The sequence below is a fragment of the Rhodamnia argentea genome, chromosome 2 (genome assembly GCF_020921035.1).
Source record: "Rhodamnia argentea isolate NSW1041297 chromosome 2, ASM2092103v1, whole genome shotgun sequence".
NCBI lineage: Eukaryota > Viridiplantae > Streptophyta > Magnoliopsida > Myrtales > Myrtaceae > Rhodamnia > Rhodamnia argentea.
In genome coordinates this window covers 28,244,439-28,269,739 of record NC_063151.1, presented here as the reverse complement: position 1 = coordinate 28,269,739, position 25,301 = coordinate 28,244,439, and the positions used below count along the sequence as shown (strand labels likewise).

The 25,301-nt window shown below is 40.6% G+C and overlaps 5 protein-coding genes and 1 pseudogene across 6 annotated transcripts; 4 read left to right on the top strand and 2 right to left on the bottom strand.

Moving 5' to 3' along the window:
- Positions 1–1,802: 1,802 nt before the first annotated feature.
- Positions 1,803–4,685, top strand: LOC115754764 (protein ULTRAPETALA 2-like). 2 transcript variants are annotated; one of them, XM_048274773.1, is made up of 4 exons: positions 1,803–1,937; positions 3,517–3,748; positions 3,974–4,280; positions 4,379–4,685. In XM_048274773.1, exons 2-4 carry the CDS (start codon positions 3,526–3,528, stop codon positions 4,548–4,550), a joined length of 702 nt encoding a protein of 233 aa, XP_048130730.1. In that variant the 5' UTR covers positions 1,803–1,937; positions 3,517–3,525; the 3' UTR covers positions 4,551–4,685. The 2 variants fall into 2 exon arrangements, with proteins under 2 accessions (XP_048130730.1, XP_030549776.1); XM_030693916.2 differs by having other exon boundaries at positions 1,908–1,937; positions 3,521–3,748.
- A 1,353-nt stretch (positions 4,686–6,038) lies between these two features.
- On the top strand, positions 6,039–7,917 carry LOC115754763 (annotated as a pseudogene).
- A 1,323-nt stretch (positions 7,918–9,240) lies between these two features.
- LOC125313860 (phytohormone-binding protein-like) lies at positions 9,241–9,992 on the bottom strand. The gene is made up of 2 exons (XM_048274634.1): positions 9,815–9,992; positions 9,241–9,518 (listed from the first exon to the last, which is right to left on the bottom strand). The coding sequence occupies exons 1-2, from the start codon at positions 9,990–9,992 to the stop codon at positions 9,241–9,243; spliced, it is 456 nt and encodes a 151-aa protein (XP_048130591.1).
- A 2,897-nt stretch (positions 9,993–12,889) lies between these two features.
- LOC115754788 (phytohormone-binding protein-like) lies at positions 12,890–13,866 on the bottom strand. The gene is made up of 2 exons (XM_030693960.2): positions 13,583–13,866; positions 12,890–13,224 (listed from the first exon to the last, which is right to left on the bottom strand). Exons 1-2 carry the CDS (start codon positions 13,758–13,760, stop codon positions 12,941–12,943), a joined length of 462 nt encoding a protein of 153 aa, XP_030549820.1. The 5' UTR covers positions 13,761–13,866; the 3' UTR covers positions 12,890–12,940.
- A 1,603-nt stretch (positions 13,867–15,469) lies between these two features.
- On the top strand, positions 15,470–17,108 carry LOC115754784. The gene is made up of 2 exons (XM_030693953.2): positions 15,470–15,903; positions 16,151–17,108. Exons 1-2 carry the CDS (start codon positions 15,678–15,680, stop codon positions 16,951–16,953), a joined length of 1,029 nt encoding a protein of 342 aa, XP_030549813.1. The 5' UTR covers positions 15,470–15,677; the 3' UTR covers positions 16,954–17,108.
- Positions 17,109–23,485: 6,377 nt separating this feature from the next.
- Positions 23,486–25,002, top strand: LOC115754776. The gene is made up of 2 exons (XM_030693938.2): positions 23,486–23,702; positions 24,084–25,002. The coding sequence occupies exons 1-2, from the start codon at positions 23,486–23,488 to the stop codon at positions 24,884–24,886; spliced, it is 1,020 nt and encodes a 339-aa protein (XP_030549798.2). The 3' UTR covers positions 24,887–25,002.
- Positions 25,003–25,301: the final 299 nt, after the last annotated feature.

Below are 25,301 nucleotides of genomic sequence, written 5' to 3'. Positions count from 1 at the left end.
CAGGAAAAGGAACATAAGGATGTGTCTGAATATATATTCTACAGGTGTATATGAAAGTAGAGTGCTATATATCGACATCTTAACTTTCTCAATTGCAGATTGATTTAAATGATTAGTTTTTTTTAGTATTGAACAAAACCAACACTACAAGTCAATTTCAAAATATAAAACAACGACAAACATATATCCAAGTTGTTCCCCCATGTTATTTCATTGCAAAAAGTTTTGGGACATGATTGTTAGGTATTTTGAATTGAAAAATGAATATGTGACTATTCTTAATCCATTGTGAGGTTAACAATATATTTTGAGCCAAAAAAATAAACAACAAATAATTAAAAACTGTTGTCTGTCAACACTTTCAATAATTTATGTCCCACAATTCACTATTATTTTTATCACTGTTATACCAAGAAAATCGTTTTGGATTAGTTTTTTTGAAACTTTCTATCTTTGAATGGCATTAAAAATAAACCATATTTTTGACTCTCAAGAACCACGTTTTGGAGGACTTACCTGGTGGTATTGGCAAAAACCCCCACCATCCCGAAGAATAGTTTATTGCACGTGGGAAATCTCGGTTATAAAAAAAAATCATATTTTGATATTGGTCTACTTAATAAATGGATAAAACCTATTAATCTTGGTCTTGGCTCTTGAGTTCTCCATTGGGAAAGTCCTATAGCCAAAATAATCTTATCGAATTATCAACCGCCAATGCGAGTTATTAAAAGTTGATTGTGATAAAACTAAAATACATGAACAAACTGGTCATTCAACGTAACAATGAGATTCGAAAAAAAAAAAAAAACGTAACAATGTAAAAAAAAGTGCATGACACCCAAAAGGTGGGCCCCTTGAACTTTTTAGGGGCACAAGCCTAGCCCAACATTCTCATCCCGAAAGTGAATTTGGGCCTGGTTGGGAGGGTCCCCCCTCCATTAGTCGGCAACGCGTCGAAAGTATGGACACACTGATATGACAAATTATCTAGGGGTGAGCATGATTTCAAGTAGAATAGAGAATCGGATCACTAAAAATAAGGTAGGTTCCAAATTCCAAAAATTAAAAAATCGATTCCGACGAGTAGGTTCCTAGTTCCAATAGGCGGAACCTATAATCCGAACTTGAACAAGTCTTTGTGTTTTTCCTATCCTATGTCTTCGCACGATTCTGCAGTATTTCATGACATTCGATGGTGAGTGTATAATCTAAAATCCTTAGTATGAGCTTCCATTTTCGAAATATTACGATTGAGACTTTTACTTTGTTAATGTTTCATATTCTTCATGTGTTTAATGGTTTATGGTCAATGAACTGTATCGGCAAATGATGATAATTGGAGATGATAATTCACCGTAATCGTTTCAATTTAGAATACAAGTGGAACTTGATAGTAATGGATCATATGATATGGTAGGTTCCAGGTTTCAAGGTATGTAAGATAAATTTCAAAATCCAAAAAATAAGATACCGATTTCGATGAGTAGGTTCCAGGTAGTACTTGGAAGGAATATAGAACCACTCACCCCTAAAATTGTCACCCTTAACAGCCGGTTTTCGAGTCGATTTACCATGACACATACCTTTTTATTCCTTTTTATGTGAACCATTTATACATGTGTGTAACGAACACCTCTAAACCTCAAGTCAGAAGTTCACACATCTAAGCATTTTTCTCTATTGGTCAATTTATATTTGTCGGTATTTGTATGCCGTGTTTAGGTAACACAATCACAGGATAAGAATTGTTTAATATGGGCGGATTCGCTCATAAATGCGAATTAAACACGAACTCTTTTTGAAAAACCCCCTTTTTTGATCTTCCATTTAAATGCGTGAATTTTCATATCTAAAATCACAATGCTCAAGCGACCGTCTAGGGTTCGAATTATTAGCACTGAAAGTCCAAGCGCTCTGCTCTACAACGGCGAGAGGTACGCTTGTTCTTACAGTGAATTCAATTCATATTTGTCATTAGTTAACGTGTAATATCTATGTTGCTTCATGATATGGCATTGAAGATCCTCTTGTGTGCTTGCATTCCCGTTGAGTAGTTAAATGAAGATAAGCTAAGTGCCTGTTCATATTGATTCCTAGATCTGCGGTGAGTTCTGTCTAGATCTAGAGAAATCCTATGCGATGAAGGATGATACTGTTAATTTCTTGCCTAGATTGAGTGAAAAATCCTTCTTCTTTTTTTTTTGGGTCGAAATCCAAAAACCCTTTTAGATAGTTTACTTTTGGACAGGCGTTGATTTGAATGGTTGTGAGCAAGGGTTTCCCATTTTCTATAATCTTGATGAAAATAATTTTTACAAAAACCCTTTCAAGATATATGGATCATATCTTCCAAGGTCAAATAACTCAGAAATCCTTGAGAGATCTCCTCTTAGTTATATTCATATGCTTGTAGCCCTTAAAAGAATTTGTGCTTTATCTGCCCTTTTGATCCTTGAACTTGTCAGGGTTTTCTCATCAATCCTCAGAGATTGGTGTAAGCAGTTGATATTAGCCTACAAGTGAAAAAAATTGTGATGTAGGAAATTCAATATGGAGGAGTACGTGACACATGCCATTTGATTAATTCCATCACAGAGGAGATCATGTCTAGAATGTTTTGCCTGCCTCTTTGATGATACCTATTACCTACTCATTTGCTTATAATGGGGAGAATCCTTAAGAGTTGTTAATGAAGCCTTGTTGTTCACTTGCAGGATAGATTGACTTTGCCATTATCTATCACTTACTTGTTTGGAATAATTGTGCAATCCAACAGGATCCTGGAGGCGGCAAATTAATGCTCTCCATGAGTATGAAATGCTGGAGAGAGCATTGAATACTTCTTGTAATTATAGAGCCATGATATTTGTTTTGTATGTTGGATATTCTACAATGCTGTGCTATGTTTGGAGTTTCTCTGGGGTTTATGACCATGGGATATACGCGAATTTAGAATGCATTACATACAGCATAAAGACCAAAAAATTATAGCAAAAAGAGCAATTGTTCGCCGGCTAGTCATGCATGCCTGCATTACGTATCCAACATTTCATCAAAAGGGTGTGTTTTTCCGCGGATGATAAACAATATGGAAGTATTGCTCCTAAAAATGATCATTTCAATTGCTTGGAAAAGCAAACCAGCGAAAAAATATTTTCATTCTAAACATTATTTTACAACATCTTTCATTGATTAATTTTTGTATGCGACACCAACAATCATTTTCTAGAAAAGTTTTACGAGTTTTGTTTGAGCGATAAGAGTTTAATGTTGTGTTTCGCGGTAGGCATTTCCCATGCATGTAAGAGGTTATCTAGGATGTGCCAAGACTTGTCAAAATATAATCTCAGTTCATTTGCGCGTCTCTAACTCCATCTACAATACTTGTCACGAGTATAAACCTAGCTTATTATGCATGTTTAAGTGCAGGTCTATGTGCACTACACGCATACCAGAACGTAACAAATATGTTTACTACACACAAGAATTGTGAACTTGTGTATTTATTTGCAGGTAGCGCGGATGCCCAGGAGGAAAAACCCGTTTCCACGGAGACTATACCCCGCAGAGATGTTTGGTGAACCTGAGATCAGAGAAATGAAGGGATACAGGATGGAAACTGATTACGTCGAGGTAGAATGTGGATGCACCCACAAATGGCTGGGTGACACCGCTGGGTATCTTAGGGTTTACAAAGATGGCCTATTCCAAATCAACTGTAACTGTAGCTTAGGTTGCAAGAAAGGCAAGTGTACTTCTCCCTCTCTCTCTCTCTCTCACATATTGATTGGTTTTACTCTTTGTCGCTGAATTACGATATTATCCAATTTTCTTCTCTTTTGAATTTAGTTATCCTCTCATCGTATCGAAGTTGACGTCATTTTCTTCCCACGATGTATACTAAGCGAAACCCTAATGTATTTTGTTGTTACCTTGCTGATCTATTACCGTGGCTTTACCTGATGACCAGTGAATTTGACACCACATGAGTTTGAGAGGCACTCTGAAAAGAGTGGGAATTGGAAAAGCCACATTTGGGTGACAATAGGTGAGAACAAGGTCCCTCTTGAGGAGACCCCTCTGATGAATTACTATCAGTTGGCTCCCAACGAGGCAAATCACCCTGCGCGACTCAAATTCCACCGCGACGAGTTTGTTCGCTGCTCCAGGTGCGAGAAGGAGAGGAGGTTCCGCCTCCGCAGCAAGAAGGAATGCCGAGCTCATCATGATGCGGTCGCGAATAGGAGGTGGAAGTGTGGTGATCCTCCCCACGACAAGTAAGTGTATGCAATCTCTATACTGTAGGCTAAAGCCTAGAGCTAAAGATACGGGCATCGAAAAGAATCTCCTCATTGCTTGAACTCCCTTGTTTCAGGATAACCTGTGAGGACGCAGAAGAGCGTGCTGCTAGCAAACGGTCCAGAGGATGTCGATCCCCGTTCTGCAAGGGTTGCCCTAAATGCGTGTGCTTTGGCTGCCTGAAATGCCGTTTCTTGGACTGCAGTTGCCGCACCTGCGTCGACTACGTCGGCAATGCCGAGCCCTGATGATGTCGACCTTTCTATCCTCCTTTGGATGCATTGCTTTCCCAGAATAAATTGAGAAAACTTTGAGATTGTTGTCTGGTTTCATTTTCGACCATCCGTTTGACCTGATGGTGGCAAATATTTGGCACATTTACATTTCTGAACGTGGATGACTTTTTATGATGTGTGTATGTTTGGACAGTGTCTTTCTTGATTCCGATTTCTCAGATTCTCATTTTATTTGATTATGAGTAGCTTCTCTTCTTTAAATATCCTCGAATTTCAAATTTCTCAACAATTCTTTCTTCCATGCATGAAACATTTACGCACTTCAAACTTGCATTATCTCATTAGTAGACAAAACACATATTGCTTTGGTCTCTCTGACAAAGTTTGAAATCAGAGAACAAGCACATGAATTTATACTTCTGATGGGGATTCTATATCTCGATTATGACGTCAGATATGAAATTTTATGGCTGAATGCATCACATGTTGAGATCTATTGGGACGACCAATAGAGTTGTAGACAAGGCAGAGATAGAATCTCTTCTTATTAGGGCCAGGTGTTCCTTAGCTACTCGAAAGATGAGTGAGATTTACAAAATGATAGAAGTTGTTCATCTTAGAAGAGAAGGCACACAAATTCCAGGATGATTCTACCACGTTCCGTTTAGGAAGATGGAAATTTTTTTCCATGCTGGTGCATTTGTAAATGAATTGGCAAGCGTCGAACTAATGTTGGTAAAAAAGTTGCCGGTCATGTGACGTTCAAGAAATCTTTTGGTAACTATTACCCACACTTTTATGAAATTATCAACTAGTATTTACAGTTTGCAAATTATCAATTTTTCTTATACTTGACTGACTTTTATATGAATTTACCGATGTTTAACTCGATAGGATTAATGACTTTTTTCTGATTAAATTACCAATTAGTTCTAGGAATGGCAAAAAAATCCATAATTTTTTAGGCATGAAATAAGAGAATTTTTCCAATTCCGTCGAAATTTCGTATGCTTGGATTTGTATACTGGGAAGTATTGATAGAGTCAGTCAACCATGCCATTACCATCATATCTAAATGCAAGTTACAATCAAAAGAGTTTATGTGAGCCCTTGCTTTACTCGGCTTCGAATGCTCATTCTAGCCAGCTAGGCGTGTTCAACGTTCTTCTTCTAGTTTTTTGTGTTTTTCTGAAACCGGAAGTCAGAATGTCCAACTTGAGACTCGTCCATGGCCAAAGAAAAAATGGAGATCAGTTGATTTTAGAGATACAATATCTCTTTGGCCTTTCCCGCAAAGCAGTACATACCTGTAGGCTAAAAGAAAAGAAGCACATGATGCTTCAATGAGCCCGCAAAACTTTAATTGAACAGCACACAAGAACTGCCCACTTGCTGAGCTCTGTAAAGACACAAATATATATACCAGGATCTCTCTTCTGGTGAATCATTCGCAGAAAATTGCTTATTTGTATTCTTCGGTACGAAAGGCCGATGAGAAACATGGCGTTCTCAAGAACAATCAGCTTGCACACATCGCTAATCTTGCTGCTGTTTGTTAGAGGTTCGATGCAGGATACATTTTTCCATGGACCCAAAGGGGGTCTTCTTCTGGGCAACACCCCCAGGGCTTGCTGCTTCCAAAGGGTACTTCATGTCCGTCCAAATGTCGTAGCCTATACTCGGCGAATTCAAAAGGGAAATCTTGTTATGTCAATTGCAACTCGCCCACTTGCAGCTCCGAATGCAGGCGTAAGGATCTGTGCTATACTTTGATCGATTTTGATTCAAGCTAAGCGAAGTTTGTTATGTTTTCTTGGAAGATGTTGAAATAAATAAATATTAAACCACGCCTTCTTCTAACAGCTTAAGCTTTTAGAGTAGTTGGCTGTGATTCCATAAAATCTTTCATGGCATCAGAGCCGGAACTCCTAAGTTCAAATCTTTCCAGGCCCCTATTTGCTTCCTAATGAATATGTCCACGCTTAGTACTAGGCAAAAGACCAAACTAAGCGTGAGGGAGAGTAATGAGATGACTAAGCGTGAGAGGGAGTGATGAGATGAATAAATTATGGAACCACAGCCAAAAGACTAAACTAAGCGTGAGAAGGAGTGATGAGATGAATAAATTATGGAACCATAGCCAAAATTTATTCATCTCATTACTAAGCGTGAGGGGAAGTGTTAAAATAAATAAATATTAAACCACGCATTCTTCTAACAGCTTAAATTTTTAAAGCAGTTGACTGTGGTTCCATAATTTATTCATCTCATTTGCAGGAACCGATCAAAGATTTGTTAAATTATCAGCTCACGTAGATGTTAATGTATATCTGTCCAAAATGTAGCACTCACCTGACTGACGAAGCTTTCCTAAATATAAAACCGGATACGCATATCTATTATCTTGTCTGCCCAAGCAAGAAAACGTATTATATATAAACTGGTCCCAGGATTATGAACCCGACTTGAAATCTATGATCCCTCGCGCGAATACACGAGAGCAAAAGTCTTTTGCGAGTGAGTTTTATTCAAACAAAACGGTTGACCTAGATAGTTTTCGCATCAGATCGCAAACCGAACTGCAACGGAATTGGATCAGCATGCTATGATCCTCGCTTCATTGGTGGAGATGGGGTTGTGTTCTACTTCCATGGCAAAAGCAACCAGATTTTCAGCCTTGTTTCAGATCTCGCCTCCAAATCAACGCTCGGTTCATTGGCCACCGACCGATGGGCCGGACCCCGCGACAACATATGGATTCAAGCACTTGGAATCCTCTTCAACTCCCATTCCTTCTCTCTGGAAGCCACAAAGGCCGCTATCTGGGATGCCGATGTTGACCATTTCAGTTTCACGTGTGACGGAAGCGAAATGGAAATAACCGAAGGTCCATTCTCCTCACGGTACTCCCCAGGAAGGGACATAATGGTTGAGAGGATATCAAACAAAAATAGTGTAGTAGTGACTTTGAAAGGTATGGCAGAGATAATGGTGAATGTAGTTCCTATCACTAAAGAAGATGATAGGATTCATAAGTACATGTTGCCTTCAGGTGATTGCTTTGCTCACTTGGAAGTGCACAGTTCAAGTTCTTTGGACTGTCGTCAAAAGTCAAAGGTGTCCTTGGGAGAACTTACCAGCCCGATTTCGTGAACCCGGCAAATCCCGGGGTGGCGATGCCTGTCGTGGGTGGTGAAGACAAGTACAGGACCACCTCACTTCTCTCTGCAGATTGCAACTTCTGCATTTTCTCACCGGGAAGTGCGTTGAACCAGGATAATCGTTCCTTGATGAGGAACACTGATTATGGCACATTGGATTGTGCCGGTGGTGCTTTCGCTGTTCCGCCGGCAGCAATGGCATTGTTTGCAAGAAATGAATGCCAAGCTGCCGAGGCATGTTATTCGTCTTCCCCATGAAAATTAATCTGATGGTTACTTGCTGTGGAAAGCCAAAGAATGGAATCAATGATGATCTCTCCGTTGTGTTTTATGTCCTTCTCCAAATGAAACTGTGTATACCCCATAAGCGCAGATCATAGTCGTGCCGGCGTTTTGGTTGATTACTACACTGCAATAAATTAGTCTCATCTTTCCGTGAATGTGAATCATCTGTGTATTGCCCCCGACATTATAGAACCACCCAAACATTATTCTTTCGGGAGGGACAATCTTTGACGAGGTCAATCTAAGTTTTCATTTGCTTGCTTATGGGTCACTCGTTCTTTTATCATAGGAATTTTTTTACATGTTTATACTATAGAGACCTATGGAAAGGAATCATAGTTCCAATTTGCTCCATCAGTTGTTTTCACTGCTGAATTCGCAACAACCCAGAAGAATAAATAATGCAGAGGAACATGGCATTGTTAAGAGTCAGCTACACATTGCTAATTCTGCTACTGCCTGTGAAGAGTTCGACTCGGCCATCTTGTACTTAATTTCTGTATGAGGGGGACCTTTTGTACGTGTATTGTACTATTGCCCTCGAGTATACTCGAACAGGCTCCTGGCTATGGCAATAATATACTAACCAGTTTAATTGAATGAAAGAACACAAAAAACTGTCTATAGAAAAGGAGGACAGCAGAGTTTCAATCGTTTGCTGCATCCATCCATCCATCCATCGCTTATTTTCACTTGGCGTTGTTGAGATTCAGGGTCAGCCGTGTACCCGCCATTTTGCTGCTGCTTGTCCAATGTGCGACATTGGAACAAGTCTTCCATCATTTGGGACATGGCGGCGACATCATTGAAGCAGTTTGCCACTGTTACGGACTCGGAACAACCTGCCCTCTTTTGAATGTCCGGCCTTCCCAAATGAGGAGGGAAAAATTTGCTATATGGATCTACCCACTGCACACGCGCATGATATGGTTGCCCCCATAAAAAATTCGGTTTATTTGTTGATTTTAGTCCATTAAGTTAAGAAATTTGTAATACTAGACAAGACTGATAATGATGAACAGATTCACTCTCCGATTAAGTAAAAAAAAAGAAAAACGTAACAAGTTATCGTACAAAACTAAATCACAAATTCAATCCCGCAAGCATTTATGGATAAAATACACGGGAATGGGTAGCGAATCTAATGCAGATAGGATCGAACATGCTTTGATTCACTTCACTTGACGTGCTATAAAATCGTCATCGCTCTTTTCTTGATCGGAGATGAACTGCGATAGATGCAACTCGATCTAACGTCAAGTACTCAGCAAATCATTCTCAAGGCACTTGATGCACGCGAGTGCAGAAGCTGTATTTTTCGAGGGCAAGACTGTTTCTTCCGTCTCACATTCATATGCCACCATGAACTCCACCAGCGTCTGCTTCTCTGAAACTGTTGTCAGCTGGAACGATGTAATGTAAAAGGTGAAGCCCAGATCGAGGTGACCCCCTTCTATCACTTGTATCCCGATTCGATGCGAAGACTCGTCGAGTTCGACAATCTTCTCCTTCTGGTACTTCATATTCGGCACATCTAACATTCATTTTCGAAGAATGTTGACAGCCAGTATAGCCCTCACTAGCCAATAAGAGAAATGAAAACACGTACTTTGCGAAACAAAAGTTTGCATTGCTTCAGCTGCTAAATGCTTGATGCGATAGATTGAACTAGTCTAACATTTGCCAAATTATACATAAAAGCCTGGATTGCGTCCACAAAAGGCTAGGACAACCCACGTGAGATCCCTAACGTGATTGACTTCAATCCAGCATGCCCTTTATTGAGTTTTTTTTCCCATTTAGAAGTGCAAGGAAAGAGCTCCGACTCACCAGGGCCAAAAGTGAGAAGCATGACCGAACCGAGACGGCCATCTCCTTCAATGAACTCTACATTGTGCACAAAGTTTTGGCACGACCTGCGGAAGGATTGAGGGCATATCTTGGTCAAGCACTTCCGCAATGACTCGATCCCGACGTCGGCCATCGCTTGAGCCTTGGCTTCTTTCATCGTCAGCACTTAGCTCCCCAGAATTTGACGGAGGCCGCCGGTTTTGGTAACAACACAGAGGTATTGTTCTTCTTATAAAGAGAAGTAAGGAGTCCTGAGAAACGGACAGAATAGAGCATCTTTCATCGTAAGTGCAGAGAGATGCTTTCATGTGGAAATCACAGAGATGTTTAGCCCCGACATTATAGAACCACCAAAACTTTATTCTTTCGGGAGGGATAAATCTTTAACGAGGTCAATCTAAGTTTTCATTTGTTTGCTTATGGGCCACTCCTCCTTTTTTCCGGGTACATGTTTATACTGCCGTGAAGTACACTCGAGCCAATCAACTATATGTCAACTTGACAATAACATTTTCATATTTTTTTTAAATTGAGTCTATCTGGCTAATTTTGATCAGAAATCATAGAGATGGACACCGGTTGTCCTACATGACCAGTGCTAAAGTGGGCTAAGGACAATTATAATTATCTTTTTTCATATATTTTTGAATTTTTTACTCATGTTTTTCCTTCTTTGTGTTTTCCTTTTTACTTTTTTTCCCCTCTACTGGGCATTGTTGGGCCTCGTTGGTGGCCACCGGAGGTTGTTAGTCTCAAGCGAGGCCCGCCCCGGTCTCGTGGATGGCCCTCAACTTAGGCTGATGACCTCCGCCGGCCATCGACAAGGCCTCGCGGTAGTGGCAAGGGGAAGAAAGTATAGAAAATAAAGAGAAAAACAGAAAAATAAAAAAATGCAAAAAAGTAAAAATTTATTATTTTTTCTTTTTTTCTTCACCTTTTTCCTCTAGCCGGTCGCCCGATCGGTGAATGGCCAAGGCCGAGGGCAACCTTGCCCTTTCTGGCCCTCACCTCTAGCCACCGGTAGCCGGCTGGAGGAAGAGGAAAAAGAAGAAAAAAGAAAAGAAAAAATTTAAATAATAATATTAAAATATTATTAAATATTATCACGTCGGCGTCATGTCGGTGCCAAACCAACCTGACTTGACATATATTACAAATTGATATGTAACCCAATCTAAGAAAACCCTTACTCAGGGGCAAAAAAAAAAACTAGTAAATTAAATAAAGCATGTAAAATACCTATGAATTGAAATACTTATAAAGAACTCTTCATAAGATAAAGTCCGTTCAGCTAACCATTGACACGAAAACAACATTTGCTTATAAGAACTCTTCTAACATGCACCAAGTTCGTTGTCCATGGAATGGAATTAAGCAACTCTACATCTCTCGAATTGTTTTGTAGTTGAATATTCTTCTTGATCATTGTTAGATCTTGACATGTCAAACTAATTAGCTAGAGAAAATGAGAAATAGAACGACTTGTAAATACGAAGAGAAAAGATAACATGTTATATTTCTATCAAGCCAGGGCCACCTTGGGTTGGACGGGGTTGCCCTCGCCTAGGTAGGCGTGGACGGCCCTCACCTCGGGCCGGTGACCTCTGTTGGCCATCGACGAGGCCTTGCGATGGTGGTGGAGAAGAAGAAAGGAAAAAAGTAAAGTGGAAAACAGAAAAAAAAAATGCAAAAAGGTAAAATATTATTAAAATTTATCCAGGTCGGCGTCGGTCGTGCCATGTAGGATGGCCAGCATTCATGTTAATGATTCACAGTCAAAGTTGGTCAGATGGACTTAATTGGTAAAACGTGAAAATGTTTAGGACTAATAAATTAGCAAAAAAAAAAGGTTTATGACTAAATTAGCCAGCCGGACTTGACATGCTACTTTTAAATAATATTTTAGCATTTTCAAAATTTTATTTTTTTTTCCTTTTTTCTTTTTTTTCATTCACCTTCTTCGTCCGGTTGGTCGTCGAATCGGCGAACGGCCCGAGGCGAGGGTGACCTTGCCCTTGCCACCCCTCACCTCTAGCCGCCAGCGACCGGAGGAAGAGGAAGAAGAAGAAAAAAGAAAAGAAAAAATCAAATAAATAATTTAAAATATTAAAATATTATTAGAGATTACCACGTCGGCGCCATGTCGGTGCCGACTTGACTTGACTCGGCATATATTACAAATTAATATTTAACCCAATTTAGGAAAATCCTTACCCACGGCGAACAATTAAAAAACTAGTAAATTAAATAAAGAATGTAAAAAACATATGAATTGAAATACTTAAAAAGAACTCTTCATAAGAGAAAGTCCCATCGGCTAACCATTGACACGTAAACAACCTTTGCTTATAGGAACTCTTTGAACATGCGCCAAGTTCCTTGTCCGCGGAACAGAAATAAGCAAGTCTACATCTCTCGGATCATTTTGTAGTTGAATATTCTTCTTGATCCTTGTTAGATCCTGACATGTCAAACTAATTAGCTAGAGAAAATGAGAATTAGAACAACTTGTAAATACTAAGAGAAAAGATAACATGTTATATTTCTATCAAACATCAAGTCAAATACTTGCCAAAACTCAGTGGAACTTTGTCCAGTGCGTCATACAAAATGTCAGTTCTTTATTTTTTTATATGAAAACAAAATGTCAGTTTGCACATACAAGAATGTGTCATGTTCCTTTTAAATTTGTCTGTTTAGTTAAGTTACATACTTTCTAGTGTTATGGAGAATTAATCTGATTTAACTGGGATAATACTCATTCTTGTGTTGGTCGGCTATTGTTGTCTTGTTTCCCTTTGTCCTGTGTACCAAAGATGGCAGATACCTATGATCATGGTCCTCGTTCTCTCTTTTGTTGCAGATGCGTTTTTGATTCTTCTGTTCATCTCTACCTAATGGTTAGATATCATCATGAATTCTCTTTCATGAAACAAGCCATTATTACAAAACTAAATCACGTTAGCATTCACCGGAAAACACACAAGTACCAATTCTGATCTGATGCAGATATGATCAAATATGCTTTGGTTCACCTCTTCTGACGTGCTATAATGTTGTCCTTGCTCTTTTCTGAATCGGAGATGAACTGTGATAGGTCCAGCTCTATGTAGTAGCATCAGTACTCAACAAATAGTTCTCAAGGCCCTTGATGCAGGCAATTGCACCAGCCGTAGTTTTTGCGGGCAGGACTCTTTGTTCTGTCTCACGTTCATATACCACATCCACCAGAGTCTGCTTCTCTGAGATTGCTGTTAGTTGAAACGAAGTTTTGTAAAAGGTGAAGCCAAGATCAAGGTGACCCCCTTCGACAACTTGTAACCCGATTCGGTGCACAGACTCGTCCAGTTCCACAATCTTCTCCTTCTGGTACTTCATATTCGGCACATCTTGCGTTTAACTCGAGAGATGTTAATGTGCAGTGATTAACCCTCATTATGCATTAAGAAAAATGAAAACACATACTTTATGAAAGCTTCACTTTTTCTCAATTTTTTTTTTCTATTTTGAATCAAGAACTAGTGTCATCGCCAAGAGTACAGAGTTGCATTGCTTCAGCTGCTAAAACGCATGAAGTGGTAGATTGAACGAGTCAGCAAAATCTCGCATGAAGCCTAGATTGAGTTCAACAAAGACTAGGACAACCCATATGAGATCCTTAAGCCTAGCGTGATTGACTTCAATCCTGCATGCCCATTCTTTAGTTTGCTCTAAATTATTGAGGGCAAGAAAAGGGCTGTGACTCACCAGGACCAAAACTGAAAAGAATGACCGTACCAAGGCCACCATCTCCTTCAATGACCTCTCCATTCTGCACTAAGTTTGGGATCACCTGCGGAAGGATAGAGAGTAGATCCTTGGACAAACACTTCCACAATGAACCAATCCCGACATCGACAGTCACTCGAGTCTTGGCTTCTTTCATCCTTAGCACTTAGCTTCCGGAATTCGACGGAGATTGCAATATGGCGATAATCGCTGAAGTGACTGTTGCTTTTGGTAACAATACAGAGGTGTCGTTCTTATTAAAAGTGGTAAAGAGTACTGAGAAACGGACAGAACAGAGCATCTTTCATTGTAAATGCAGAGAGATGGTTTGGTTTCATGCGGAAATTTAGATACCTCTTCTCTCCCTTCTTGTAGCCTGGTAAAACCGTAAAAGACAGAATTGATGGTTGGCAGCGTGTGGACTGTAATGCTGTCCCTTTTATCATCTCAACTTTTCTGAACTATTCGGCCATCTCTCAACGTCATCTTCCTATCACTTATTTTTGTGCATACGTTGTCGCAGCAAAGCTGTGACAAGTCTTACTGCTGGCTGAAGAACGCTGCCTAAAGTTTGTAAGGTAACCATTTTAGTGTCCAAAATTTACGGGGCTTTTATAATAAAAAGTCTAATATGATTTTGTCGAAAACAGCCATTCCTCCGACTAAAAACCGTATTAGGGTTTAGACTTGGAGCAAACACGAAAACGACATCATTTGGGGCTGTTAATGCTGACTGGGCACGCCGACGTGCCATGTGGGTCGAAAAAATTGATAAAAAAAAATTACCCGGTAATAAACTGAGCGAAACTTTTGGCAGTTGTGTTGTTCATCTCCCCTTATTGCTCATCGTGCATTCTTGGCTGGATTATTATTAACCCAAATGCGTACAGACCAGATACAGCGACCCCAGTCGAATTGTTTTATTGCCTCGAGAATGACTTTACTTGAAACTTATGTCAAGGAAATTTCCCTGTTGTGTCAAATGAACGACTTCAGGACGTCTATCTTCTTCTTTTTCCTTCATCGTCTTCAATAAGTCACGCAAAGTCATCCATTTTCTATTTCTATTTCTGAGCCAGCCTCGCGAAACAGGTGAAGTTTTGTCAATTGACTACTTTGCTGGATCCCACGAAACAGTTTCTTCTTTAGAAAGCGTTGACGTGAACCGTATATGAAGTACACTCCAGTGGTTCCGTCGCCGGAACTCGAGGTATGACAATTTCTTCTTCTTCTTTTATATAGGTTGAGCACGAAGTTAGTGTGGACTTTCTCCTGAGTAAGGAATGACTCATGAGATTCGTCGCCTCGTTATAGTCCGAACCTTTAGGATGGATCGGTATTGCAGAGCTCCGACTGCATTCTACGAAAGTTTCATTTTTTGTTCTGGCAGAAAAGAGGAAGCTCATCTAGAAAAAGAAGAACTGCACATGCTGTTGACTCATTGAAAGCATCAATAGCGAGAGCGTGTAGTGTCCATGATGAAGTCTGTAGCCCCGGTCGACCCTCCTACCATTTTGTCTGTAAATGAACAAAAGCGGCATAGAGTTAGCAACTATTAGAATTTCTAGCTTGTGTCATCTTGTTTTCTCTCATAGGAGCCAAACAGATGAAATAACCCTCATATCATATGGCATGTTGAAATGGTATCACGTATTCAATTAATTGTTCGATAGATTGATGATGCTGCATTCGCATGCTTCACGGTATTAGGGCTACGTTATCAAATTTTCTCCAAATCGAGAGGACCGTATTCCGTATTCAAAAGTATGTTTTAGCGGCCTGCAACGGCAAAGTCTATATGACACCTGCAATGCACATCCTGAGCCGAAAAGAGCTATATGTGCGCACATGTTTATTCAAGTCCCCTTCTTTGCGATCAAGAAATCTCACATGCCTCTAGTTTTGCGGTGAAGTATTCACAGAGTCACCCTAATGCTTGTACCTCAATGGCAGACAATGAGCATTCTGATTCCTATAAATACCCGACGTGCACTGTTGGGTTTCCTGCATCGCTTTGGCTTCTAAATCTTTTTCCATCTCTCCGGGTGTTTTGCTTTGCTGAGAAATTGCGAAGATGATGGCCAAGATCAGCTACGTGTTCCTTATCCTGCTCGTCTTTGTCGAAAGCTCGATGCAACAGTTTTTTCATGGAGGTTCTGTCTTTTGCTTACCGGGGACTCGCTGCCAATTGAAAGAGATAAGTTGCCCAAAAGAATGCCCGAGCCCTTACTCCATGAGCAAGAAGAACAAAGCTTGTTATGCGGACTGCAATTCGCCCACTTGCTCTTCCCAGTGCAGACGTAACACCCACTTATATATCACCTCCATATCCACTCTATGCATGTTTATATTAACGTTCTTTTACCTCGTACCTATTCTTTAATGTTGGAGAATGTGGATCCTCTCGATCTGAATTTAAATTAAAAGGGCTCTGAGAGGGAAATCGTTCTTCCTATAGGGATATATCAGAGTCATGAACTTGCAAATTGAGTCATCAAATATTATGCAGTCCAAGCAAATTAACTAAGGTCTCTTATTGGTCCTCAGAACGGAAGCCGAACTGCGATGGCATTGGATCAGCATGCTATGATCCTCGTTTCATCGGTGGAGATGGCATCGTCTTCTACTTCCACGGCAAGAAAGATCAAACTTTCAGTCTAGTTTCGGACACCAATCTCCAACTCAATGCCCGCTTCATTGGCCACAGGCCGACCGGTCGCTCCCGAGACAACACATGGATTCAAGCACTCGGAATCCTCTTCAACTCCCAGTCCTTTTCCCTGGAGGCAATGAAAGCCGAGGCATGGGACGATGAAGTCGACCATCTCAGTTTCAGTTACAACGGCAAGGAGATAGAACTAACACAGAGCCCTATGTCCACATGGCACTCCGAGGCTAGGGACATAAAGGTCGAGAGAATAGCAAGCAAGAACAGCGCGATAGTGACTCTGAAAGACATGGCCGAGATCATGGTGAACGTGGTGCCGATCACGAAAGAAGAAGACAGGGTTCACAAGTACATGTTGCCTTCGGATGACTGTTTCTCTCACCTGGAAGTGCAGTTCAAGTTCCTGGGCCTGTCCCCAAAGGTCGAAGGCGTGCTTGGCCGAACCTACCAGCCTGATTTCGTGAACCCGGCGAAGCCCGGCGTGGCAATGCCGGTCGTGGGCGGCGAAGACAAGTATAGGACCAGCTCGCTCCTCGCTCCGGATTGCAAGCTTTGCATGTTCTCTCCAGGAAGCGAAGCCGCGAACCGAGAGAGCGCGTTGTCGAGCGACCAGTCCGGCATATTTGACTGCACCCGCGGTTTCGCCGCTGGCTCTGGCTATGGCATTGTTTGCAAGAAATGAGTACTGTCACCACGACAGACGCTTCTGCTTCGCTAGTTACGTGTCTGAAATAAGTGAACGAAAAGCGGCCAAAGGCACAATGATGTCGCATCACTTCGTTCACATTGTTCTGCTTTGTCTGTTTTTCCTGAACACGAGATGTCATGTGTATTGTCTTGGTCTTAAAGGTGATGAATAAAGACAGAAGCTTCTGCTTCGCTTGTTACATGTCCGAAAATAAGTGAACATAAAGCGGCCGAAAGGCACAATGACGTCGCATCTCTTTGTTCGCACTAGTTACTAAGAAACGCTTATGCAACTTTTTGCTTTTACAAGTAAATTGGAATAGAATCATTCAAGGCCATCAAGTTCAAATTGGAGACCAAAAAAGTGAGAAAAAGCCTTCATCCTTTGTTAAGCAAATGGTTGAGTTTAGCTTAGGTTTCCATTGGATCCCCGATGGTAGATGGATCAATACTCAAGAGAGAGGATGGTTTTGTCTTTGGAAAGTGATGACTTCAGCAAAAGGCCAGGCTTTAGGTGTTTCCAGTCATGAATCAGCGTAGCTACCTAATTCTAGCCGGTCATAAATCAGATTTAATTTGATGATTATCTTGCAGGAAAAGTTTTCTGCAAAAAAAGTATAATTGACTTGAAAGACGCGGTCAGTGGGAATCCAACCATGACCACATGGTTAAAAACCATGCGCTCTACCGGCTGAGCTTAAGACAGTAGAAAGGTTTCCTATTACTTAGCCGAAAAAAATATATGGCCATGAAATAGGAATTAAGTGGAACAGAATTGACTAAGTGGTAAAGTCGTGGAAACATTTTGTGCTTTGATAAAAAAAGGGAGGGGGGGATTTTTTTGAAAAAGAAGAAAAATCTTTCTATTTATAACATTTTCAAAATTTTTTGGAGTCCGAGAGAAATGGGTAAAAGAAATTTCCATCCAAAATTTAATAATGGGTCTATTCTTAGTCTAGGTAACGTCTATCTTGTTGTGATAGAAATAAACAAGAACAAATAAGTTTTAGGTAATGTAATAAAAATACCAATTGTCGTTCCAAACACTCTTCCTACGTTATTTATTTCAAATAGCTTAGGAACGAATTTGGAATTAATTCCCTACTTCGCGGCTCACTCTGCACTGAAGATAGTTATCGAAAAATGGGGGTCCCGAGGTCGACCTTATTGAGAACATGGTCGAGATTGAATAACAATAGCCTATACCCGAGAATCTCTATCGATCCGACTAGCGCGCGAAACCTATGTAGACAGGGGAAGAAGGTCATTTTCGACAGACTGCTGGGGAGATCCATGGGGTATACCAGACTTAATATTCAATCCACCCTAGTGTGCCCTTTGCTGTTGCTTCTTGTATTTGTGAACCAACCAAGATTGACAGCAACACAGCTTTGGCCTCGAGCGGACGTTTTTTATTACCCTTGAGTATGGGTTGAGGTTGATCTTACTCAGCCTCTGGTGGCTCAACTGTCGTTGAATGAAAGATGACATCAAGTCGAATATGAGGGATCTCGATACGATCTGCTTGCTTCTCTTGTGGTTGGAAAAGCCCCAGCAGCTCGACTTCCATGATCTACCGACCGACGCGGCACGGATGCTCACCAACTTTTCCTTCATGTGCATGAGGATTTTGAGTCGAACCCACCAAATGTACAGATCATGGCCACCATCTTTCAAGCCAACCTCGTGAAGATTCAACGTGCATGACAAACGACACAGGCAAAATTCTTTGTCTTTGTATTTGGAATTGTAATCTCTAAGTTTGGACCTTCTCTTTCTGCTGCTTGCCACTTGCAAAGAAAAGGAAGAAAAACCTCCCATTGATTGAGTCGGACCCAAATGAGATCTCCAATTGTTCGGGAGTTCCTCCAATCATTCCTGAAACAAAAAAAAAAAAAAAAAAAAAAAATGAATGACCAGATCAAATTGTGAAATGATCATGTATTTACCGTAATTGATCAAGTCGGGAAAATTGTCAAAAAAGTCCTAAATCTTTCACACTTTAGCCGATTCAGTCCTAAACTATTTCACTTTTTGCCAATTCGGTCTTCTTCGCCGGAAATCACCGACGTGGATGTCGGTTATCCTACGTGTCATCATTGACGCCGACATGGCTAATTTTAAATAATTTTTTAAATGATTTTATAAAAAAAATCATTTTTTTTTCTTTTTTCCCTTTTTTTTTCTTCTCTGGCTTCAAAGCCGACGGCCCCGTCGAATTAGGGCCGGCGGCTCCAGCAAGGGCAGGTGGCCCCTCGCGACCGCCGGCCCAAGCAGGCTCTCACTCAAGGGCTAGCAAACCTCGCTGGCCCCAACCCCCAGCTGACTCTTGCACAAGGGCCAGCGACCGGCAAATTCAAAAAAAAAAAAAAAAACAAAGAAAAAGATTAGAAATTTTAAAGAAAATTTAAAAAATTAGTAAAAATATTAAAAAATTATTTAAATTGTCTACGTTAGTATCGGTGGTACCAGGTCAGCGATTTCCAGCAAATATGACTGAATCTACAAAAGATGAAAATGTTTAAGATTGAATCGATAAACTTAAAAAGTTTAGACTGAATTGGCAAAAGTGTGAAACAGTCTCCGGTGGTTATACGGACATCCAAAATACAAACGAGATGGATGTTTGTTGGCCGAACCATTCTTCTTAGTTCCGGTCTCAATAAGGGAGGAGTGTACTTTATAACGAAACAAAGTTTTCATGTTGTCGATTTTTAGGCGTAGTGCTTCTTCTCATATGCCGCCTATTGGTACTAATGAATTAGGGGTTGACCCCACAATACATAACCCGTAGGTGTAACCTTTCGCTCAATACTAAAATCGATAATTGAAGCAGCTGCTGCACCCGCCCCCTTCTTAGTTAATGGGACAGCAGATTCGTCATCTACTAGAAAGAGAGAATCCACTACAGATAGGTTTAGGACTATTTTGATAATCTTCCCAATCAAGTCTTGCCTATTTCATCATGTGTTGGCAAATGAGGTAGGTCCTTAGTGTCACACTCCGAAGCCATGAAAGATAGGGATATGACACGGCCGTCCTTCCACCCGAAGGACACAATCTCAAACCCGAGTATGATAACAATATATATTTATTATTTTTCAACTATCTACACTATACTCATATACAAAAAGTAACTAAAACAATAACCACCAAAGTTCCCAACAATATCGGTTTCATCTAACTAGCTAGTAGCTGAAGAACCTTAAAAGAATTGGAAGGAATAGGGTGAGAAACCACAACTTAGTGAGTGGTACATCTCTTCTAAGCAGATTGAACACCCCTTATATAAACTTACAAAATCATAACGTAATTCAATAGTGCTAAATCTAATTGATAATATACATACCACTTCAAATATAAGTTATTTCCTTTCAGCAGAGATGCCTAGTCAAAATAAACAATAAAGTACGTTGTCTCGAGAGTAGTAAAATACTAAAATACTCATTATTTTCAAATACCACAGTTTGTATCTTTACACAAACCTTTATACGTATAAAAAATCCTCATCTAAATCAACATATCAAATCATATATCAGTGGTCTTTTCCATTGATCAACCTCACATAAATTTCAACGACGATGGTCCATTCCATAGACTAATCTCTTATCGCTTGTCAATGTTACATTCCATTGGCTAAACTCATGCCACATCACTTCTCAAGGCCCTAGAGGTAGCTCCCAAGAGACTCACGTCATCTTGTAGCACTTAACTCTTGAGTAATACAAGGCCCTAGAGGTGACTTCCACGAGACTCACATCACCATGTAGCACCTAGCCATTGACCAATACATATTAACGGTACAAGGCTCTAGAGGTGGCTCCCACAAAACTCACTTCATAGTGTAACATTTAGCCCTTGACCAACACATGTTAATAATACAAGGCTCCAGAGGTGGCTCCCACGGGACTCACTTCATCGTGTAGCACTTAGCCATTGGCAAGTCTGTATTACAATTGATTTCACAAACCCAAACATAGCCTTTCACAAATCTATTCTTTTCACAAAATCGATCCATAATCCCTACCATATATCGGTTTCACAAATCGAAACATATAACCTCTTCGTAGCGCATTTAATCCACTAGAAATCCTTTTCTCAAAGCATTTCTCTTATCATTCAATAATCCTTTCATAAACCAGTTTGCAAAGCATTACATACATATATCTCTTCGTAATTCACAACTCAATCCAGAACCTTTAATATCATAAAACGGTTTGACAAACCATAACATACATCTTTCTCAACTCTGTTCATCAAACAAACTACATTTCCCCAAAACATTTCAAAGTCCATTTCCTAGTTTAAGTTCTCGAATCAACATATACAATACATAACCGTTTGAAACACTTTTCCTCAAACATTTGGCAATATCAAATTGTAGTAAATGTATGATCCAAGTTTTATGCAACAATCATGCTTTTAATAACTCATAATGTGTGCCAAATCTTTATCACTTTCAAGACATGAATTTACAAATTCAAGGAAGAAATAACATCACTCACCTGGGCATGCCTATAACCAACAACACACAGCTCAACCAGCCAACGATATCATAGTATTAATAATTAAACGAGAATCGACATCAAAATTAAGTAAAACTGTATCTCAACGACAAATCGACTAAGTTAAATTTAAATGCTAACAAAACAACTCCTATGCGTCAACAAAACGCATAACCAAGTGATTATTCAAGCCATTCGCAAGGCGTAATTCAAACGCGAAACCTTTAAATTCTTGTTCTGATCGAACTGTCACTTCAAAGTGACTCTCACCAAAATCTACACGTCAACAATGCCACAATCTACATGAAAACCTGAAGCTCAATAACTCAAAAATTAGACTATATGGCTCAAATTTCACTAAACTTCCAACTTTCAAGCCCTAATTCGAAAACTAATTAGTTGGAAGAAACGGTGCGATTACTTATTGGGCATTGGAAATCGGTATCGAAATAGCAAGACGAGGACCTCGAGCGTGTACGTGAAAAACCCTATTTCCCCTTCTTCTTCTTCTTCTTCTTCTTTCTTCCCTTTCTTTCTTTTTACCGCTTTGCGTGCTCTCTGTCTCGAGCGCCTCTTTTTCCCTTCTTTTATAGCTGAGGTCCACGTTTCCTTAGAGTTGACCAAATCAGACGACGGTTCTCTACAGCAACTGATTTTCTAGAAAAGCCCAAAATCTTGCCTTCCCTGTATTAGTTTAGACTGATTAGAGCTTGACAATAGGAGGGGCCATGTGCTCACATCTGAGCTCAGCACATGGCACTTTCCTTCCAAAATACCAAGCTCAAGCAGAAGCAGAGCAACAGCGACAGGAAAACAGCCAAGGTCATTATGTCAAGTCCTCGTCCTGCCACTTCTCTGCACCCGAGAAGACCTTGATATCAAAACCAATACCTGAAGCTTCACCATGCACAAGAAAAGAGAGTCACATGAGACCCGTTCGACTTTCAGGCTTTTCTTCAAACACTTCATCAGAAATTTGTCATGTTACTAGTTCCTTGAAACTGCCAGGATCCGATCTGATTCCCGGTCTCCGAGGTGGCTGGTCCGGTTCTCGGTTCTTGAGAGTAACAGGACCGGATGGAGAGCCGATCACCCTTACTTTTCCCTTTTTTTTTTTTTTTAAAATCTTGTGACTGGGTCAAAACCCACCTATTACACTTAGAGTGAAGTCAAAGTTCGCCAAAGCACGGGAATGCTCGGACGGCCACACCAGACAAACCATCTCTCTCTTGAGGAAGAAATTTCTCTGTTGCGTCAAATGGACGACATCAGGACGTTATTTTCATCTTTTCCTTTCAAATTCTTCAATAAGTCACCCATCTTCTACTTTTAAGCCAGCCTCGCGAAACAGGTGAAGTTTTGTCAATTGACTACTTTGCTGGACATCACATGAAACAGCAGTTTCTTCTTTAGAAAGCGTCGACCTGAACCACACATGAAGTACCCTCCAATGGCTCTGTTGCCGGAACACCGAGTTCTACGATTTCTTTTTGTTTGCTTATGTAGGATGAGCAGGAAGTTACTGTTAGTGCGGACTTTCTCCTGATTAAGGAATGACTCATGAAATTCGTCGCTTCATTATAGTCCGAATATTTAGGACGGATCGGAATGGCAGAGCTCCGACTGCATTCTCCGATTGGTTCCATTTTTTTGTTCTGGCAGAGAAGAGGAAGCTCCATCTAGAAACAGAATAACTGTATATACTATTGACTCGTTGAAAGCATCAATAACTGTATATTCTATATAACGCCTGCAATGCACATCCTGAGCCGAACAAAGCTAAATGTGTGCACATGTTTCTGCAAGTCCCCTTCTTTGAGGTCAAGAAATTATCCTTCTTGCCTCTAGCCTCGCCCTGAAATATTCACAGAGTCACCCTAATGCTTGCACCTCAATGGCAAACAATGAGCACTCTGATTCCTATAAATACCCGACTTGCAACGTTCGGTTTCCTGCATCACTTTTGCTTCTAAACCTTTTTCCATCTCTAGGGATGTTTTGCTTTGCTGAAGAATTGCGAAGATGATGGCGAAGATCAGCTACGTGTTCCTGATCCTGCTTGTCTCTGTCGAAAGCTCGATGCAGCAGGTTGTTCCAGTAGGTTCTGTCTATTGCTTAACGGGGACTCGCTGCCAATGGCAAGCTATACCGTGCCCAGAAGAATGCCCGTATCCCCTGACCATGAACAAAGCTTGTTATGTGGACTGCGATTCGCCCACTTGTTCTTCCCAGTGCAGACGTAAGACACACTAATTTATATAGTGATGTTCTTTTACCTCGTATCTATGCCTTAATTTTCAATAATTTGGATCCTCTCGATCTGAGTTCAAATTGAAAGGGTTCTGAGAGGGAAATCGTTCTTGCTATATGGATTTATCAGAATCATGAACGGGCTTGAGTCGCGGTTTTAGGATCTAACATCAGTACCAACCCGTCTATTGATCTAGCGCAAATTGAGTCGTTGAATATTGTAATTTAAAAACCAAACTGATTTTCATAACCTAAATCTAGGCATAGGACTAAAAGGGTGGCTTTGTCTCATTTTATCCAAACCACATCCAGAGCTTAATTAGGCTATGCAGTCCAGGCAAATTGATTAAGGTCTCTTGTTGGCCCTCAGAACGGAGGCCGAACTGCCAGGGCATTGGATCAGCATGCTATGATCCTCGTTTCATTGGTGGAGATGGCATCGTCTTCTATTTCCACGGCAAGAAAGACCAAACTTTCAGTCTAGTTTCGGACACCAATCTCCAACTCAATGCCCGCTTCATCGGTCACAGACCGACCGGTCGCTCCCGAGACAACACATGGATTCAAGCACTCGGAATCCTCTTCAACTCCCAGTCCTTCACCATGGAAGCAACAAGAGCCGAGACTTGGGATGATCAGATTGACCATCTGATTTTCTCTCACAATGGAAATGAGATAGAAATACCACAATACTCTATGTCCACATGGTACTCAGAGGCAAACGACACAAAGGTTGAGAGAATATCGAGCAAGAACAGTGTATCAGTGACCTTAAAAGGCGGGGTTGAGATTATGGTGAACGTGGTTCCTATTACAAAAGAAGAAGATAGGATTCACAGATATATGTTGCCTTCTGATGATTGCTTTGCCCACTTGGAAGTGCAGTTCAGGTTCTCTGGTCTGTCGCCGAAGGTGGAAGGTGTGCTCGGACGGACTTATCAGCCCAATTTTGCGAACCCAGCAAAGCCCGGTGTGGCTATGCCGGTTGTGGGAGGCGAAGATAAGTACAGGACTACTTCACTTCTCTCTGCAGATTGTAAGCTTTGCATCTTCGCTCCAGGAAGCGATCGTGACGACCGAGAGAGCTCATTGGCAACTAACCAGTATGTCACATTGGACTGCACCAGAGGTGTCTCCACCGGTTCTGGCCATGGCATAGTTTGCAAAAAATGAGTGTCTTCTCATGTATTATCGTTCAGCCGTTATCATTACAAAAAATGTCAGATGCTTCTGCTTGCCCCTTAATTATCCAATTAAGGGAAGGAATAAAAGGCCTAGTAGTACCATAATCCCGCGTCTCTTATTCATGTCTTTGTCTCCTTGTAAACATGATGTCGTACTTGTCCTATGACAGTTAGAACGAGCCCTAGACTAACCTCCAACTTAGCTTCTTGCCATTCCAAGGGGAAAAAAAACATCATAATTTGTCCTTCAGTTTGGAACAAAAATTCACACGGAGACATCGACTTAAAAGTTGCTAAAACTGTAGAGCTAAGATCTACCACTAATGCATACTGTCCAATCAGAGACCGATCCAAAACATCGAACAGAATATACCAAAAACTAGTGAAAGGAACCGTATAATGTA